The 20,687-nt window shown below is 47.5% G+C and overlaps 1 protein-coding gene and 1 long non-coding RNA gene across 8 annotated transcripts in view; one reads left to right on the top strand and one right to left on the bottom strand.

Annotated features, from left to right (window-relative positions):
- Positions 1-73: 73 nt before the first annotated feature.
- The window catches only part of CACNA1E (calcium voltage-gated channel subunit alpha1 E), a 536,699-nt gene continuing 516,085 nt past the window's right edge, over positions 74-20,687 (bottom strand). For 4 of the 7 annotated variants that reach the window (XM_027565502.1, XM_027565501.1, XM_027565503.1 and 1 more), the window contains 5 exons: positions 16,137-16,248; positions 13,140-13,268; positions 11,925-12,105; positions 10,630-10,820; positions 74-8,835 (listed from right to left, as the gene is read on the bottom strand). In XM_027565502.1, the coding sequence (XP_027421303.1) occupies positions 8,305-8,835; positions 10,630-10,820; positions 11,925-12,105; positions 13,140-13,268; positions 16,137-16,248 (1,144 nt within the window). In that variant the 3' untranslated portion in view covers positions 74-8,304. The remainder of the gene's footprint in view (positions 8,836-10,629; positions 10,821-11,924; positions 12,106-13,139; positions 13,269-16,136; positions 16,249-20,687) is intronic. The other 3 variants (XM_027565507.1, XM_027565506.1, XM_027565505.1) reach the window with 1 other exon arrangement.
- On the top strand, positions 13,259-19,980 carry LOC113906831. Its single transcript, XR_003514995.1, has 3 exons — positions 13,259-15,890; positions 16,140-16,273; positions 18,553-19,980. It is a non-coding gene; the product is annotated as an uncharacterized LOC113906831 (long non-coding RNA).

Raw genomic sequence — 20,687 nt, 5'->3', positions numbered from 1 at the left:
GAGTCAGAGACGACTGAGCGACTTCACTTTCAAAGAAACACATTGAATGAGAGAAGGAAATCAGGCTGATGAATTCTTTACAACAAGGTTTTATTTATTTTCTTGGACCACACCCCCCCAAAGAAACATGAAAGTTGTTTGTCTTTCTTTAATTTTTAATGGTTTTCCTTTTGGATCCAAACGAGCATCTATGTTACAGGATATCCACCTGGTCAACATGCAGTGCTGAACTCTGGCTTTGGGTGAGATGCACCGATACTGTGGGCGGGCCAGCACTGGCTGCCAGTCACGCACGTCACTGAAGGGGCATCAGGCTGGCACGCCACACCGCAGTGGATGCTGCCCGTAAGGAAGCATCTGGAGTGCCTTGACTCGCACGTGTTTTCTAACACAGGTGGCAGCGTTTTAACAGCCTAAGGCAGAGCACCCAGTTTCCCGTTCGATCCTATCTGAAGTGCGCATCCTGTAAGAGCAAACCAAGGGGTGGAATGTCCTGACCTTGGATCCCAAAGGACAGAGGGTATGACCTGGACACCCTGTTGTCCATTTCCTTGCAATGTAATCCTCCGAGGCTACTAGCAGAGTGCCATGTGGAGTCTGACATTTATTCATGATGAAACTCCTCTCCTGTGCCACTCTCCGCCCCTCTTCCCTTTACCCTCCCCTCCTCCCTCTCCCCTCCCACGACACTTGTGCCACACGGAAGGTCAACAAAATCTGTCCACTGTTGGCACTACTTTATCAAAGAGCAGCTAAAGTCACTGAGGTTGTCTTCAGGCTGCTTGAAAGCAAGAACCTCCCTTCTCTCCATCTCCCAAGTCTGGAACATTTTTTTCAGGGCTCTATGAATCCTCTGAGGCCTTTAAATCCACCACGTAGAGTGGAAAGAGGCTGTCTCTAGTACCATGCTAACAAGCTGGTCCGTGATCTGGCAAAAATGAGGATCCCAGGTCACATGCCTTCCTCTTTCTGGGACCAGCTGGTATTTCCCACCTTAACCTTGTCTTTGTTCTAGAGTTTGTTTTTCTCACCTCTACCCAACTCGTCCCAGCTATGAGATGCTCCACATACTAACTTTTTTAGATTTTTCTCCTCTGTTTGTTTTTATGTGTGAGTTCTAAATCATGGACTCAGTTTGAGTGGAGCTGGCTGGACAGCTCTCTAATGTCACCAAGAGGGAGGTTCCTCTGCAATCAACAGCACTTAGGGTGGCTTTGTATAAATTTTGGCTTGGTGACAAAACCCCAGGATAGAAAAACACTGATTGATGTTTGGCCTGCAGGCTAAGTATATATCTCCATTGGTAGCCATTAAAATACAATACCTATGTTTTTAATAAATCTGTTGGAATCTGCTTAACACTATATAGCTCCGTATCAAATGTAACTAAGACCAGACTACTGTAGACTTTAGTTGGCAGTTAGGTTACATTGTTTAGCCCTCATTTCCTGTTACCTTTATTTTTAAAAGTTGATTAATGGCACTTTGAAGTTTTGGAGTGTGTTTTTTCCTGCTCATCCCTTATCAAGGTATCTAATAGGCTTGCTTTGAGTGGCGGTTCTTGGTGTGATGCAGGCCATCGCTAGAAGAAATTAGAGTATTGGAAAGAAAACTGAGTCACCAGAGAAGGTCAAAGTTGAATTTGGTAGCTTTGACTTAGTCCCCTTGCAGGTTGGGGGGTCTTCCTCTGAGTGAACCAAGAAGGAAGTGGTACTGCCTGGTATACATTCTAGAAACATTCTAGAATCTGGTCCAGAACACAGAGAATAATCCATTCTTATCTCTGACAAACTGGCAGAACACACACACACACACACACACACACACACACACGCGCGCGCACACACACACACACACACACACACACACACACACACACACAGAAAGCTCCTTCCAGATTTCCAGTGCTGAGTAGGAGAATGTGTCTCAGGAGGATCCTACGTGTTGTGAGCATCTGACCTAAGACTGGCTCAGTGTCCACAAAGATGGCACTGGGAAGCTCTGAGCATGAACACTCAGCTGCCTTCCTGGATTAAAAACAGAAAGTCTGGATTTCTGTTGTCATTAGAAAGCTAAAAAAAGGAGGAAGGGGAAGATGGGAAAAAATAGAGGGTGAAATTAAAGCAAATCCTGGATTCAGGTTTCACTAAACATAAAGTTTCTTTAAAAAAAAAATGCTTAGAGCAATGCCAAGACTAAATGGAATATAGGGAGTGAAGACTTTTCTAAAGTGATTTGTAGAGAATAAGTGCTTTATTAAAATGCTGAGTTATTAACTTACTTCCAAACACTTAACACATCCACGAACTAGCCAAGCATTAGTACTTTAATTTTCCCAATAAGGGAAAACTTATGCTGAAGGCATAAGTTACTACAGAAGGCTGGGGTAGCATTTATTATTTTTGACTCCCAATAATTTTCATTTCCCAAATTACTATGCCCTTAAAAGTTTTTTTTTAATCTTTTCATAAAGACATAAGTTTTGTAATTATTAAAGATGTCCTATAAAAATCCCACATCCATTTTATTATTTCCTGGGCTTCCCCTATGTTTTCATAGTTCTTCAGTATTCTAGATGACATATTAAGTCCCTAAAAGGAAAAGAAACAAGAGACAAAAGCTGACTTGGAAAAAGAAGATAAAAAGGAACCCAGAGAGAGAAGCTAGATTTGGTACTGTGTAACCTCAGATTTTTGACTTAAGTATCACATCATTAAACTGGACAGAAATTAATTCCTAAAGAGAAGTTAATTTAGAAACACTGCAGAGCACGTACTTATCCCTCCCTGCTGTTCTAGAGTAGGTCTTGTACCAAAAAATGCAACTAGCCAAACCAAACCAAAATCCAAATTAAAATAAACACAAATTCCCTTTTCTCTTTTTACCTGATCTACTCAACTCTTTCAAACCCCCAGAAATAAGAATTCAAACTCAGTAATTTACATAATAACACAGCTTATTATAAAATCCCTTCTTGCATTTAGAAGGTCAAGATACTAGCCATGTTTTTGGCATGGGGTGGGGAGGGAATAGAAGGAAACAAGACTATAAAAATAGGCAGTTTGGGGACACTCCAGCAACGTGATGAGACTTTAATCTGAGTTCCATTCCTGCTGCTTAACTGGTGTGAATTTTAAGGGCAGCGTTCCAGGCCCTTGGGTAGGATGGGAGAATCTATGAATCTGTTCTCTTTGGCTTGGAGTGATCTAAGATGCATAAGCTTCAGAGGCTCAAAGCAGAACGGACTCAAGAGAAGAAAAAGACGGCCATCGGATACCAAGGATGCTTCTGTCTTTTCCTAGTCTTTTGTCCCCCTGCCCCACGAGTGGTATGTCTGTGTTCTCTGAGCGGGTGAACTGCAGCACAGGGCAGCTGACAATCACCGTGGCAGGCTGGAGGTGAGCCCACCCCTGGAGTCAGCAGAGAACCATTGGCTGCTGCTCTGTAGGGTTATTAGACCTGGCTACGATGTACTGGGTGGTTCAGAGAGGAAAAAACAAAAATCAAAATGTCCACACGGCTGACAGGGGCAGTGTTTATTCATGTAGGATCTCCTCTGATCACCTCGTGGAAAGGTTGGGTCATAGCTCCTGAGTTAATCTCATTTGGCTTTTGTTAAAATAAGAGCCTCTAGTGTGGATATACAGTTATCCAAATCTGGACCTGACTCCTTCTGGGTGGCTGGAGTTAAACCATCATGCCCTGACTGTCCACTTGCAGGGGGCCCACGTCATCCTCCTTTCTGACAGCATAAAGTCCCCTTCTGAAACTCCAGAACAGTGCTCGGTGTTCTGGAATTCAGGAGAGAAATATGAACAGGATAGATGAAAAGCAAGTGAAGAACAATCTACCCCAAAGCATGGACATGTCTCTCCTCACCCTGATTTTTTGCATACACTGGCATTGGGCCTTTGAGGATCACAAAACATTAACAGACATGAAACTGGTACGAATAGCAGCGAAAGTTCCTTAATCTTCAGGTCTCATAAAATCCCTGCAAAATAGGTGACTTTCTGCTCCCCTCCTGTGATACATATGCCCTTTTCCAATACAACCTTAAAAGATGAGGTAAGAAATTAAAGAATTTCTCAATTTATCCCTGGCATGACCCACTAAAGAAATAGTCTGTCCAAAAATGAGACATCCAGAGCAGGCTTTAGAAATAAGGATGGAGTTAAGAAAAAAATTGCAAACTTTCTTAAAACATCAGATTATTCAATTTTGTTTCGTTATTCCAGGAGAGACCTCATTTTCCTGCAATGGGCGTTCATCGAGTATGTGGACATTTTATACACACCAGCAGCAGTTCTACAGCTTATACTGTTTCTGATCATCTCATGAATAATCACCAGGTGAGTCCCTGACTGTATTTCATGAGATTCAGGCATGCCCGAAAGGGCAGAGAGCACAGCAGATAAGCTTGGACTGGGTGGACTTAACATGATCCCCTGGAGAAGGGAATGGCTACCCACTCCAGTTTTCCTGCTTAGAGAATTCCGTGGACAGAGGAGCCTGGTGGGCTACAGTTCATGGGGTCACAAAGAGTCTGACATGAACACAAAACCTTCTCAGGAGCTGTGTCACTGCTAATATGTGGCAAGATGAGGGCTCTGCTGGGAGGGCATCCAGGCTCATCACAAAGCCCGTGCTAAAGAGGATGGGTATGGAGGATGCGTGCCGGCCAGGTGGTGGAACATGGGGTCTTCTTGTGATCCCTGTGTCAAGGGAAGGCAAAACCAGAAGATCTGGAGTTCAGCTTCAGAGAACTGGTGGTATCAGGGATCTCGGAACCTCATAGGAACGCTGAATGGGGAGAAGCAAACCCCAGAATAGAAACAGATTCCTCAGCTAGAAGAGGACACAGCCCCACATTGGGCAGCTGTTTCACGGTTTACATTGAGCGTGGGGGACCCTCAAGGGTACCGTCCCTTCACAGTGTAGGTGATTCTATCCTGACCCCAGCTCACAGCGCACCTTGGCCTAGAGCTCTACCCCCTTGTCTGAAGGTCTGCTGGCACTTGGCCCCCTCAGTGACTGAGACTGGCAGAGGGACAAGTATATCTATAAAGAGAGAAGAATTTCCCACCAGAAGTCTGTCTGGAGCCTTAAGTGAAGAGAGGAGTATCTATATACCAAGCTAGTTAGAATCTCTCTCTGCCTTGGTTTCTTTTCCTTCTCTTTCCTCCCCCCCCCCCCCCGCCTTCTTTTCCCCATCACCTCCCTTCTTATTTTGAGGGGATCCTGAAGACTCATAGTAGCAAAGGAAACTGGACACGTAGCCGGAGACTCTTCTGAGGGGACCTACAGTGCTAAGCTTGATCATGCTGTGTGCCTCAAGCAAGGTGGTGGTCCACCTGGAATTTTTCAAGATGCTGCCATACTTTTTAATGCAAAGAGAAGCAGAGGTTTTGTGATTCAAAGGGGGGCCTCTTCCCAAGGGAAAGAGGCAGAATCTGCTACCAAGGAATGGATCTCCTGGTTGGCTGTGACAGGCAAGGTTTGGGTTCATATTTATTTAGAGGTGGAAGGAAACCATTATAAGATTATGCTAATGTGTTCCGTGACTTAACAGAAAATTGCCTTTTATTTTCTGGTCTTAATAGAAGGGCAAATGCAGGCTAAAGGATAAGGAACCTGATTTCTCGGTCAGGGGAAGTGGAATAAGAGATGAGTTGGTAAGTTCATGTGTACTTTAAAAAAAAAAAAAAAAGCCCAGGGGGCTGGCCAGGGACCTGCATCTATGGTGCGTGATACCCCCTCTCTGGGACCAGGTGCTCTTGTGGATGTGAGTTGAAGGAGTTCAGGTGTCCAGGAAGGCTTCCCGGCACAGCACACTGAGTGTCTGTAATGTCGTGTGCAGGCAAATCCCACTTCTGGTACTTTTGCCAGCCTCCATGTCTCCTGTCACCACGGCGTAGGGGTCATTTCAATGCCTTTTCTCAAAACACAGAGCGACGGGCTAACTGGGAAAGCTGCATTGCCAAGGTGGAAGCAAGCAGTTTTGTGCAAAGCAGCCCATAATAGCAGCACTTGGGCAGGAAATGACACTGAGCGGAGGAAACCTTTAAGACAGCACAAGGCCCCACGTCTTGAGTCTCAGGTCACAACTCCGCCTCTTAGGGTCTGGGTGCTACAGGGTCCCGATCCCAGTGACCCCCGGGGCACACGGGTGTGCTGAGCCGGAGAGGAAAGGGGAAACAGTGCTTCAGAGCCGGCGGCCTATGTGTCTGCCTCACTGGTCTCCTGCGGGGGACGACTTTGGTTGTGGGCTGACTGTGGCCAGGAAGCGCCATCCCTGTCTAGGGCAGAAGGCAGGGCCATTACAAATGATTTTGCAGCCACAGGGTTGAATCTGGCTTTTCAGAGCTGATACAATGATACCTTCTTTCTATTTCAACAACAAAACAAAGCAAAAAAAAAAGCCCCAATTTCATAAGAAAAATAACAGCCACTGACTGCTCTACCTAAGAGGTGAAGTCTGCCAGGGCTGGAGGAGGATAGAGTATTTATCTGCTATAATCTCAGCCAGGGAGCCTCTGAATCTCCCCAGGGAGAGCCCCAGAAGGCAGGCTCCATCCACTCCTGGCTGGGGGAGGAGGGCCCTGCCTAGTAACCCGCCTCCAGGAAATCCTTCCACCTAATGGTGATGGTGCTGGGGAACTGGAGAGGGGTGTAAAGGGATGGTCCCCGAATGGATAATTGATACAGTGAAAGGAGCACTGATCGGCCTAGAAAGGACTCTCTTTCTCAATGCTTCTGAGTTTGGGGGGTTAGGAACAAGGTCCTGAGGTTGTCTTCTGCTGAGCTCCTACTCCGGGAAGGGGTCACACCCAGGGGAGTATTCAGGGCCACTGGGGCTCCACGCATATCACTTTGTATTCTGAGGCCCCACCGGAGCCTGCTTTGCTAGAAGCAGCAGCCCAGGTCTAAGCTGAGGTATATTTTCTCATCACCTTAAAGAATCCTGACTGATCCTCAATCACACACCAGCTGCAGAAGCTGCCCGTCCGAGGGTCCCTCCCTCACAGGAACGCCTCGGTAAACTCAGATTCATCGAAGCGTCTCTGGTTTCGGCCTTTCTCATCTCTACGGAAGCCCCTAGCAGGTGAGGTGTAGCCCACCTTGTATAGGTGTGTGTGGCCCTCTTGGGGGGTGGCCAGGCCCCTGGCACTGGGTTCACTGGCCTTGGCACGGCAATGGGCCTGCTCATGGACCAAAGTCTGGGCTGACACTCAGCCAGTATGTGCGAGACAGTGCCGCCCCGCTCCACATACCAAAATACCTCCATACTGGTTGGAAAACTGATCCTTGCTGAATCCCTGAAGTGCCCCTGCCACAGGGCTCCCCTGTGCCTGGCATCTCCCAGGCTGAAGCCTGTTGTGGCATGGGGCACCAGCACTAAGGCTGAACTCTGTTATCATCTGGTGTCCTGGCCACACCGATTGTTACATACTCTGAGAATATCACCCTCACCAGAGCGCCTCAGGCACCTCCCTGGACTAGGAGGGCCTGTTAGCCTATCCTAATGAACACAGCACCTCCTGAGCGGGTGACAGGCTCAGACAGGACTGTAGCGACCAGCACCCCAGCTCTCCGCGTCTCCGCCCCTGCCTCTACAGTGAGGGCTGCCAGACTATGGCTTGGCTCATTCAGACCAGCCCTTGCTGCTGCCACCACGGCACCCCGACCCCTTCCCCTTTGCTGCTCTCCTCCCTCTCTGCCTCCCGCCCTTGACATCCGATGCTCCTGAACTCGGCCTGTGCTCCTTGCAGGGAAGCAAGCCACAGGGAAACGCGTGAGATGCTGTCGCGGTGGCCCTGGTGGCCGTGGTGCTGGCTGAGGAGGAGGAGCTGGTGAGGGAGGCGATTCCTCTCCCGGGGTCTCCACGACTCCCCCAGGGAAGAGCCAGAATGTCTCCCAGGCTTCCTGGGGCAATGGGCACAGACACAGGCCGGCTCGATTTCCCCCCAACGGCTGCATAAAACTGGGAAGGGGGCAAGGGGAGGCAAAGCCATCCCGTGTCCCTTCTCCCCTGGGAACAACCCTCCGTCGTTCTTGTGTTTTCTTTCCCCAGCAAAGAGGCAGAACTATGGCAGTGCCCATCTTGCAAAGGGAAATAGAGCGATTTGGTGGGTTTGAGTGGTTTGCCTTCTGTCCTTCCCCTCCTCTCCTCTGATAACTGCGCGGTGTCCTTCCAGCTCCTTCCTCCCTCCTCCTCCCCCCCGGGCCGCACTGGCTTCCCAATTCGGGTCTTGGTTTTTCTCCGTTTGAGAGAAGAGCATGCATCGGAGGGGGGAGCAGCCTCTAGCATTTGTCGTCTTCTTCCGTGTCACTCAGGAGGTCGCTGACGGCTCCGCACGTCGTGCCCGGTCCAGGCCCCCCGCGCCTCCGCCGCCGATAGTGCCCATTGGGCATCTGCCAGCTGTGCCGCAGGGGCGGGGCCGAGCCGATGGTGTTGGACCGGCCCAGGCTGGTGGCCACGGCTGCTTCAAAGGTGAGCGTCTCCTCCTCGCCGCAGTCCGAGGCGTGGGAGTCTTCGTGCAGGGCCAGGTAGGGCTCGGAGATGTAGCGCTGTGGGGAGGGGTGGCCCTGCCGGGGGTTGGAAGACTCGGGCAGGCCGGCGTCGTTGCTCTCCAGAGCTTGGGAGGTCAGTGGGGAGCCACCCTCGCTCCCATCAGCTGGTGGGGAGATGCTCCCAGCGTGTCTGATCAGAGAGCTGTAGGAAAGGAGGGGCCGAGGCTTGGGAGGGACTGGGGGGAGCTGCCGCCGACTTCGTCGTGGGGTGCTGGAGTCGGAGACAGAGGGGATGGAGCTCTCACTCAGGGACCCCGTGCCCTGTGTGGCAGGAGACACATGGCATGTTAGCCTGGGTTTGGCATCCTCCCTACTTGACACCTGGTTAAGCTCTCTAACCCCTCCTACCAAGAGCCACTGGAATCCCCCTCCACCCCCCCGCCCTGCCCCGTCATTGGGTTGGCCAAGAAGGTCGTCCAGGGTTTTCAGTACCATGTAACAGAACGCCTGAACGAACTTTTTGGCCAATGCAATACCAGTCACAGCCACTCAGGGATGCAGAGATGAAAGGAGACTGAGGAGCCAGTACTACTGGGCACGTCAACTTTCATTATGCTTACACATCTCTGTGCTTCCCTAATGGCTCAGCGGGTAAAGAATCTGCCTGCAATGAAGGAGACACAGGTTCAATCCCTGGGTTCGGAAGATCCCCTGGAGGAGGAAATGGCAACCCACTCCAGTATTCTTGCCTGGAGAATCCCATGGATAGAGGAGCCTGGCGGGCTATAGTCCATGGGGTCGCAAAGAGACACAACTGAGCAATAAGCACATGTGCCTCTCTGGCATCAGAAGGTCTGGCTGGGGCCTGAGCTCCTTCATTTCTACTAATAACAAGCTCTCAGATGTTTGTTCCATGGAATAAAAACATTGAGTAGCAAAGATTCAGAAAGCTCTATCACGTGGCACACTAAAAGAAAATCTTGCAGTTTTAGGAAAGACAACTCCATGGAAGGTGAATGAGTGCCCTAGAGTTGCTCTGTCTGGGGTAAGTTCTTGGGAATTGGGTCTCAGGACATGGCAAATACCTTCCCTCATCTCCTTCTGCATCTGTGTTTTCATTGGTGTGCTGATGTTAGCTTGGCTTGTACACCCAGCTACTCATCTGCTGGTTCAGGCCTGACTTGACCTACTCACCTAGTCCCCAAGGTCCCTGAGATGGTAAACAGACCTCCAGGGAGGCATTTCTCAAGGTGTGTGTGACCTAGGAACCATCTGCTCGAGATCTTCTGGGAGATTCTTGGGTCGTTCCAAGTGCAGATTTCTGGGTTCTCCTTTTTGGTGAGTGTCACTGGTGAAGCAGAAGGGCTCAGGAATGTGCAGTTATAACAAGCCCAGGTGATTCCATTCTGCACTGAAACTCACCAGCACTGCTCTAGAAGTACCCTTCTCAACAGCCTCTAAAAGCTGTCTATGGAAGCCCTTCCTCTTCCCCATTGCCACTGAGTGGGTCTGCCATCTGGCCTCTGACAGCCTTGGAGTGGGGTAAGGCAGGGAGCCAGGGATGGCGGTGAGGAGGAAAACAGGGCCAGGGAATGTTTTCACACAGCTCCAGTAGCTATTTCTTAAGACTGGGCTTTGTTTCAGTAACAGGGCAGAAGGAGAGATGGTCTTCCTCTTGGGATAGCTGGAAGCTAGATAAGTGAAATTGGATTGATCTTTTGTATCCTGTGTTGAGAGAGGAATCACCGTTCCAACCAATACTAAGAATCATGCAATTAGCCAAAGACATTTTTTTTGCCTTAAAAAATGTTCCTTTCCTCTGAAATCTGCCTGAGATATTTATGAACTTACTTGTTGTGACTTTGATTTCTGAGGACCCAGTCAGACTGACCCCTAGACACCACTGTCTTTCTTGGGGTACTCTCTGATTTTCTGTGAATTTATATCATTTCTGAATACATAAGCATTAAGTAGCTAACTTCTGTGCACAATGGATATCGTTTCCTGTGAAGGCGAGGTCTGTGTGAGTGCTGGATGCACACATTTTGCATCCAGTGTTAAAAGCCTGCCCTTCCCTGTCTTCCTGCAGAGGCTTGGCTTCCTCTCCATGCTCACCTGTCTGTTGGGGGTCTGTGACCTGCCTTCACTGGGAGACCGGGACTGATGGCGCTCTGGGGACTCCCAGTCGGCCTGGGTCCCTCGCTCCTCGGAGTTGCAGCGGGAGACGTCAGGAGAGAGAAGATGCTTTCGCTCTTTCGATCGTCCCCGCTCTCTGCCCCCTGAGCGGTGGGTGTCGGACTTGTGGCCTATGAGAGATGAAAAAGCAGTGAATCATAACTCTGCCATCCTGGCTGCTGAACAACTCTTACAGCCTGAGACCAAGCCTCTCAAGGACCCTGACTTCTGCAGGCATGTCAACAGGTGATCTGAAAGGGAGGCAGAAGAGAAAGGCTGGAAAATTAACTTTGTGAAAAGGTAAGTATGCAAGTTGTCACTGGAAAGACTTACAAATCCAAGGATGCAACTGTTCTCTTCTGCTTCTGTTTGTGCTAGATATAATTAAGGTAGAATCTTTGCCAGCAGTGTGGCCCAAGAATCCTCTAAACTTTTTAGGGGGAAAATGGCATTAGGGGAAGGGAATTAAGAAGCTGCTATGAATGAAATAATGGATAGTTACTATAATGTCCTGAGACTGAAGTCAAAGGATTTCACTTCTACTCAGGAAGATCTCCGGGAGGAGAAAATGGCAACCCCCTCCAGTATTCTTGCCTGAGAAATCCTATGGACAGAAGAGTCTGGCAGGTTACAGTCCATGGGGTCGAAAAGAGGGACTGAGCATACACGCTCCTTTTCTGCCACTTACCTGCCCCGTGATATGGCGCAGGTCATTGGTTTTTTATCTTTCTTTCTTCGTTTAGTAAAATGAAGAAACAGCTTGAATAGCTATATGGCTGAAGAACAGCTTGAACCAAACTAGTGATTTTCTGTTTTTATCAATATGACCCCTTCCCTTAAGACACAAAACTCAAATACATAAACCGATTCCAGGTAGCATTGTCCGGGTTGAAATGGAGTTGGTGGGTGAAACCCAGAGCCTGCCAGGGGGTCTCTAATACATACCTAAGGCAGAGGAGTGGTTTGTAGAAGCCCCTTGAGAAACCTCCACTTTCATGATTTCTACAGCCTGGTCTGGCAGAAAGAAATCTCATTAGCCTTTGTGATGACTAGGGAGAGTTTTGTTGCTGTGTTTCATGATGTGAGTCAGATAGGGAACCCTTTTGATTAAGAAGCATTCTTCCTTCACTCCTATAACCCTGTCTTTTGTCTGGATTCTGTTGCCATGATTTTTCAGTCCTCATCAGGAGCAGCCCTTCGAGAGCAGGAGTACCGCAGAGTGAAGACCTTCTCACCTGAGTCCGAGTTCAGACGGTGGGCTGACAGCCTCAGGGAGGAGTGGTAACTCCGGCGCCGGGACTTGTAGGTGTTTTCGCTGCTTCGCTCCATGGAGAATTCCTCCAGCCACGAGGAATTTGAACGCTTATCGCGAATGGTGGAAAATGAACGTCTCATGGAGCTGGGGTCTGTCACCACCTGGAAACATGAGCCCCCGCCCCGCCCAGGAACACAAGGTATGGATTAATTACTGAAATAGTCTAAAAGTAAAGAAGATAGAAGACTGAGAGGGTTGAAGATTGCCAACTGTCACCTCCCACGACCCCCTCTTGTTCAGAGCTTATGCTGGAGGAGGCTGTTCCAGAAAGCATCTTTACGTTAGCATGGTCACCAGGCTGTTGCAGGGCTCCTTGTCATGCTCAGGGGAGCAGGGAGCTAAGCGTCCTCTGCAAGCTGCCCAGAGCCATCTACCCCAGGGACCCAGCCAGGACCTGCCGTGAACCTTGAGCTGCTTTGAAATAAGTGAGGGCTACTGTCAGAAAGTCTCCACGATGCAAGAGGCATGGCTTTGCCTTTTTGTATCTTGCCCTCCTCAGAGAAGGTGCTGCCCTACAGTACTAGAGCTTAGGAGAGCTGGTAACTGAATAGATACCGCAAGGCTCCTGAGAATGCATTGCTCTCTCCATCAGTCCCACCCCAGCTCCACATTAAACTCGGGCAGTCTGATTTGCCACAGATATTAAAACAGATCCACAAAAATTTCTTGTCGCTGTCAAAACTTTGATGTAAGACAGACAGACAGAAAAAAAGAAGCCAGGAAAACAGACAAAGGAATGAGGTGTGGTCTGTGCTGGTTAGGACAGACAGTCCTGACACAGAGCTGTGTGTAAGTAACTGCATATGTGCTAGAAGAGCCAGGAACAGAGAAAAGGAAGGAAAAACCCATGGGGAACATCCTGGAGAGTACTTCTTGCCTAGCCAGTGGAGTCGTGAGGATGTGGAGCCCATCCAGAGGCCCCGCCCTTTTGCTGGCTGGCCTGTTGTGGCTAGACTGTCATTGGAAACACAGTGTGGAGGAGCATGGTCCGCAGAGAAGGCCCATGATCCAGCTCTTAGAGAGGCGTGGGAGCAAGTCAAGGGCTCACCTGAAGATGTCAGATGTGTTTTCATAACCCACCTATTCAATATAGCCCAGGATGCCACTGAACACAGCAGTGGTGGTTGCCTTTTACCTGGGGATCCACAGTCAGGCGTGGCATAGAGGATGCCTTCCCAGAGCCCGCATGCTCCTGGGTGTCCGAAGGAAGGTAGATGCCATGGTTAGAGGGCTGCACGCTTTTTAATTCACTAACCTCTGGCTCCTAGAAATAAACACACAGCCAAGCTTGTGGGAATTGGTTCCATCCCATAGCTTCTCACTTTCAGTGGATGATTCTGCCTCCTCCATAAGAAGAATGGCTTTCAGAAGAGAGACATCCATCTCTAAGGTCTCAGATGTAGGCATACATAGGTTTGTTTCTGTGTGCACATATGTGGTATACCAGATGTCCCAAAACAGAAAGTTCTAACTAGGATTCAGAGGTAAAGATCACCTTTTCTAGTTAAGGACCATCTTAATTATTACTAAACAATGCATCAGATCTTACCACTTTATGAAATTTACTTTCTGTAAGTTGCTAGTGTTGGGTTTATTCTTTTAATCTGAAGAATTTGTCAATTAAATAGAAAGCAGTGTTTTAAGGAAAGTCACCAATTTCTGAAATCTTAAGACATGCTTTTAAGAGCTTTCTTATGATTAAAACCAAAAAAAGGGTGTGGGTAGCCATCTTTCAAGAATGCTCTAGACTGGTGCAGTCCAATAGAAATATACTGCAAACCACTTATGTAATTTAAAATTTCCTAGTAATTACATTTTAAAAAGCAAAAATAAATATCAAACAATAGATTTTGTTTAACCCAATATATACAGATATTCTCACGGCAATATATAATCAATATAAAAATAAGGTATTTTACATTTTTTGGCACCAAGCCTTTGACATGGTGTGTATTTTTACACTTATGACATATCTCAGTTTAGACTAATCACATTATAAGTGTTCAGTTACCACATGTGGGCAGTAGCTATTGTACTGGACTATGAGAGCATTTGAGAGCTTTAAGAAGTTGGATTGGAAATCTCTAGATTCCTGCCCAAATCATTTAATTTTCCTGGTTAAGGAATGTTAGTTTGGCAAATGTACATGCTCTATATAGACAGCTAGTATCACTGCATAAAGAGTAGAGCTGCTTTAAAAATGTTTATCCTGGCTACCCAACAAAGAGAGCTAGGAATATTTTGGACATCTGGAGATTATACCAGAAAAAGAGCATTTTATATTTAGGAAATGACACCCTGAAGGCATGGGTGTATGAGTAGGGTACTGTTAAAGTTAAGGGTGTCTAAGACACCCCCTTGGCCTCCATGACTGTTTGGCCGAGGGGTCCCTGGTGTGAATGGGAAGCACTGCCTTCACGGGACAGGATATGTGCACTTGAGTTATGGTGTTTGCAGCGTATGCTTTATATAGTACACATGTCCCACCTGAAACATGTGATAATGCTGCAGTCTGTGTGGTTATGATACTGCGCTCTATGGGTGTCAGAGGTGGTGCAAGACACACACAGATCACAGCCATGCCCCAGGACGTGGAGCAGGAGCACACAGTGGTGAGTGTGTAGCACGGGCTGACACCTGAACTGGACTACAGACACTAGGACTGACAACGAGATGAACATAGATCCAGAAGGTGCTGGCGCTACAGCTCAGCCCTGGGGAGCCTGCAGGGAGGATGATGCAATAAAGCCTCCCTGTGAAAGAAAGAACACATGATTGAGATTTTTCTTAGCAGGCAAGCCATAAAATGATGAGAGGTCCCTTTAAACTGTCTGTACCAATTAGGCCAGGGCCTTGGTGCCAATTTCCTCAGAGAGGAAGGCAGGGAATGACTCCAGGTATTTTTACCTACCTTACCAAGAACACTTTCAGGCTGCCACTCACACACTGAGGGGAGGGGAGGCTCTGGTCTGGTGGTCTCCCCAGTACAGCCATCCATAATTCCAGGTTTCCTCAGTCCCAGGAAATGGAATCACTCATTTGCTGGTGCTACTGAAGTATCTCTTCCCTTCCAAAGGGTACCCATCCCATCAGACATGCCACTCACAAGCAGGCCATACCCACATTCCACCCACACATCCATTCGCGAAGCCCTGGGGTATGCAGAGGCATACCCTGGGAGCGGTCAGAAGAACACAGGGATGAGAAGGGGTGAGAAGAACACAGGTGCATCAGAATCTACGTGACATGGAACTCACTTAAAACAAACTGTCTATATAGACTGTTGCAGGGGTCAGGTCTCACCCCTTTTTCTCTCCAGACCAATCAACACCTGGGCTTTAATTCAAAGCTCCAGAGGGAACTTGACCTCACGGCTTCTGAACTAATAATAGTAAAGTCTGTCATCTCTGGGAATCCTATTTTAGCTTTGTATTAGTAAAATCCAAAATTCCATCTGCTCTCTTATCTCTAAGTTTAAACTCTATTCAATAGAGTTCTTAGAAATTTTGCCCATTTCTGCTGATGAAAATCTTTAGGTTCACGAGCGTGATCTTAGAGACCTCTTTGAATGTATTTGATCTTGTAGAATTGTGACCACAAGGGCCAATTTTTCTGAACCCACACAGAGCAGAGGCATGAGATTCTCCTGTATCTCCCAGCAGACAGCTAGTCACTGGTACAGACCACCCCTGAGTTCTCCAGGAGGCAGGTGGCATTCCTAGGCCACATGACTCTGCCTGGTTGGTGCCAGTCATTCTTATGATGACTCATCCTAAGGCTCCCAATCAAAGGCAAGATTTAATTTGTTACTTCTGTTTCTCCATGTGACGCCCAGGGACACAAACTGAGAGAGCTTGGCCTGAAGCATTGTAAGTTCCTGCAGCAGGTAAGGGGCCTCTGGGGTTTTAAAACCTGAAGAGGGAGCATTTGTCAGAGAACATGAGAAACTCATCCAGGAAAGTGGAGATGGCAGGAAACTCCCAGGGTAATTGGTTGGACTATCAGAAAGGTGTTTCTTTCTTTTTTTTTTTTCTGATGGATCATGGTTATGGAATAGAACGTGGAAAAAAAAAAAAAAAAAAAGAGTGGGAGGGATTAGGAAACCAAGGAAGTAATTTTTGAATTCATTCACCAGAGATTGTCGTTCCTGGAACTGTCCATCATCAGCTGGGTCCATACAGGCCAACTGGAATATTTCCTGCGGGGAGAGTGGACTCATCGAAGGGTATGCACTCCGGCCACTCCTGCAAAGCAATGTCACGTTCAGAGGTAATGTGTGCATGAGAGAGAAACAGTCATGACATAACTGCCGTTACTAATTCCCACCTAGACAAGACTTTCTTCCCAGCAAAGGCAATACCCTTTAGCCTTGGCTAGGTTGTAAGCCTGTCAACTTACAGGTGGCTAGCCTTGGGAGGGCGGGGGGCGGGGGTGCAGAACACTGGAAAAGAGAAACCACTGTTTTCAACCTGCATTTGGAATGATTCGTCATTTTGCTGGCGACTGGCATATCTGTGACAAATGACATCATTTGTCACACTCAGCCATATGGAAGACCAATGCTAGATTGTAAACCTGTTTCTGCTCAGCTTCTTCATTCGGCAGAAACATGCCATAGTTTAAACAGTGAACAGTTTGTTTAAATATTAAGCAGTCACGGTCTTTTAAGAAATTTCCTCCACTCTCAGTAAGAGTATGGTTCTATTGTGCCAACATCCATGGCCAAATGAAACAACTGAATGCCATGAACATTTACTGAAGGACTGCTCTGTACCAGATACTGTGTCGAATGATGTCGGAGGCGATGCTGAAGATGTGACAACATCTGGGTCGATGGCTATGTAGGAAGATGCTTCGGTGGTGATGAGGTAAAAGGACAGAGACAAAGTTGGCCAGGTGTTTAGGGTCCTCTGAATGAAAAGTGCAGAGACCTTTTGCCGTGTGCCTATGAGTAAACCACCGTTTGGTACCTGCAGACACTGTCAGCCAATAAGATCCACCCAGCTAGTTAGGGGAAAAAAAAAAAAGGTAGCCAAGAACCTGTCCTGAGAATATGGCCACTGCTGCCATCACCATTCACTGCTACGAACCCCCTTTGCCCTAAGCAAGCACGCAGCCTGAGCTTCCTCATCTCGAGAAGAGGGACACAGTGATGCGGCAGCGGCTCGCAGTGGGGTCAGAAGGGAGAGATGAGATGGGAAGAGCTGCTGCAGGGTCTGTTGCTATATGACTCTTGAACCCACTGGAAAATCTGAGGCCTGAGCAAGGACTGCAATTACTTAGAAGTAATTCATTAGACTGGGAGCACAGGGGAAGATTTGAAGAGCAGGTTTTTCACCCGACCTGTCCCCTTGCTGCTGGTGAGGGCTTCTGCTGAATTTTCACAACTGCTAGAGAGCCATCTGCTATTGAAACAACCGCTGAAATGTCAATCCTCCTCCTCCTCCTCCTCCTCGGGCCTTGGCTTGAGAAACACAGGGAACAGATGAGCACAGCTCTACAGGAAATGGGCCCCTTTCTGTGCTATAGAAAATGAGTAACTGCAGGGTCCCCAATGGGTAGAGAGGACCCTTAAAATCACTGAACAACATTCTAGACTTGACTAATCTGAACGCTGAGTGACCTCTTACTTTGAAAACCTTGTCCAGCTCCTCAGTGTTGATAGGGAAGAGTCCAGAGGCCTGACCATCCTCCTCTTGCATGGTTTAGTCGCTCAGTTGTGTAGCCTTGGCAGGCTTCTCAGTCCATGGGATTCTCCAGGCAAGAATACTGGAGTGGGTTGCCATTTCCTTCTCCAGGGGATCTTCCTGACCCAGGAATTGAACCTGGGTCTCCTGTACTGCAGGAGGATTCTCTTTTTTTCCTTCTGTTGTGAATGTTTCCTTTTTATTTTAAAATTTATTTAATTGGAGGCTAATTACTTCAGAATATTGTGGTTTTTGCCATACATTGACATGAATCAGCCACGGGTTGTACGTGTGTTCCCCCATCCCAAACCCCACTCCCACCCCCCTCCCCATCCCATCCCTCAGGGCTGGGTCAGCACACTGACTTTGAGTGCCCTGTTTCATGCATCAAACTTGGACTGGTGGTCTATTTCACATATGGTAATATACATGTTTCAATGGCAGGTAGATTCTTTACCAATTGAGCTACAAGGGAAGCCCCTCCTCTTGCATAACTTTCCCTTATTCCCTGAAGTCCAACATGCTGGGCTCTCTCAACCACATTTGGTTGAATGTGTCAGACTCCTTTTCTGCCTCAGGACTTTAAGAAAGGCTGTTCCCAGCATACAGCATGCTTCTCACACACCCAGTCCCTTGCAAGCCATTTTTTAATTTATCCTTCAAAATTTTTCTTAGAAGTCACTTCCTTGAGGAAATCTTATCTGATAAACTGGTCAGAGCCCTCTCTCACATGCACTCAGATCATAATGCACTTTTTTCCACCCTCATACTTACTAGGATTGTGATTAAATCATCAGAAATGACGTGTTGTTGTTTTTTTTTCTTTCTGATAATTCTGTTTCATGTCTGTTTTTCTACCAGGTGTAAACTCAGTGAGAGAGGAGCCCAGTGATGTTCACCACGCTGCCCCCAGAGCAGTCACTGCTTGAACCCTACAGGGCTTGAGAAACACAGCTGGTCCTGAGGAACACCAGCGCTCCTCCTTTCAGGAGATGGGCCATCATCTGCCTAAAGCTCAAACCAGAAACCCAAAGGTCATCTTTGATTCCTTCCCCTTCTGCATGCCATGTAGCCAGTCAGTCACCAAATCTGACCCATTCTGTGTATGAATTACCTCTCCAGTCTGGCGCGCTCTCTCTCCATTTCCTATTAATCCAAGCCACAATCTTGAATAATTCACACAATTGCAGCCATGTACTAGGTGATATTCCATCTCTCAAACTGCCTCCCTCCAATCCACTGAGCCCACACCAGACTAAAGAATGACCTTTGGAAAGCTGAAACCTGATCACGTCACTCTGATGACTGTGTCTCCCATTACCCTTGGATGAAACTAGACTTCACTTCTGTCTCCTAGCCCTGCCAAATCTGTCAGCTGCCACTTGCCCTGACCTCTCTGTGCACCATCCATCATGACCCTTTTTAGGTTCCTTAAACTTAACCTGATTTTTATTTCATCTCTTGAAGTACTTGCTTCTGAGTCTTACTCAAATGTTGCTTCCTCAGGAAGTTTCCTCAAACCCTCAAACTACATGCGCTGCTTCCTTTACACAGCATCACAATAGCCGACCCCCCACCCCGCCCCCCTGCCACACACGCACATTTTACCTGTTACCACTCTTGTAATTTCTATTTCAAGGACTGTGTCCATGGAAACTGTGATCATGTTGACTGAATCCCCAGCGACTAAACCAGTTTTTGGGTTACATTGACTCTCAGTAAATATTGGTCAAATCAATGAATGAATGAATCAGTAAACATATGGGAGAGAGGCTGGGATGATCCAATGGTGGGAGTTATAGTTTGCACAGCAAATCGTCGTGGCAAAACAGATCTAGATGAGGGATGGCTTCCTCCATTTCTAAGCCAAAGACCCTTGAAAAACACCATAAACTCTTCCAAGAAGATAGTACTAGTGCTCTAATCATACCTCTTGACCTTTCTGCACAGACCAGAGAGAAACATGAACTTGCTTTCTGTAGACAGGAGAATCCACACCTGCTACTTCAACACATCACGTGTTTTTGTAAAAATGACCAACGGCCCTGGTCATCTTTCTTCACTTTCAAATGTGGATTGTGACCTATGAAAAGTGCTTTTCAAAAACAGATCTCCGACACCACAGGGAGAAGGAAATTCATGGTGTGAGAGGTTCCAAATGGTGTTCTGACAGAGGTCTCGTTCCCAAGCCTGGGATTTCACTCCTCTGATAATTACTGAAGATGTGATGATATTTAGTGATTTATTGGTTCCATAAAAGCTAGACTGGAAAAAAAATTCACTAACCACGTGCACACTAAATTGCTTCAGTCGTGTCCAACTCTGCGACCCTGTGGCGTGTAGCCTTCCAGGCTCCTCTGTCTATGGGATTCTCCAGGCAAGAATATTGGAGTGGGTTGCCATGCCCTCCTCCAGGGGATCTTCCCCACCCAGGGATTGAACCCATGTCTCTTATGTCTCCTGCATTGGCAAGTGGATTCTTTACCACTAGCACAACCAACTACAAAATGCCATTTACGTTGGGAAGATGGACTCTTGCCCCTTGAGTACTCACTACATGCGTGTGATGAGACAGTGTTATAATGAGGTGTGTATATAATAATACATCCTTTATGACTCATGGCCACATTGGGGCTAAGGCTTACAACTCAGAAGAACTGGTACATTCCTCAATTAGCGTTTTGTTTCTGCTTTCAATATAGAAAATTAAAAAAAAAAAGTTTTGTCCAATAAAAGGTTCTTTTCAGATAACATAGTGTAAAGGGAAGACTCTGGGCTTGGAAATAACGGACTTAAATTCCAGTTCAGTGTCCTACCAGCCATGTGGCTTTGGATAACTTAATGAATCTCTCTGAGCCACCAGTTTCTTCTCTGTAAAGTGGTGATACTAACACAGCCCCTTCTTCCTTTGTCCGTTCACAGGGCCCTCTACCTCTTGAGCTGGCCACGGCACCAATATGTTCTCAGTCTGCTTTTCTGTTACTCCCCGCTGAATA

This window comes from Bos indicus x Bos taurus, chromosome 16 (genome assembly GCF_003369695.1).
Source record: "Bos indicus x Bos taurus breed Angus x Brahman F1 hybrid chromosome 16, Bos_hybrid_MaternalHap_v2.0, whole genome shotgun sequence".
Lineage (NCBI taxonomy): Eukaryota > Metazoa > Chordata > Mammalia > Artiodactyla > Bovidae > Bos > Bos indicus x Bos taurus.
The sequence above is the reverse complement of the archived record's forward strand: the minus strand, read 5'-3'. Positions and strand labels throughout refer to the sequence as shown.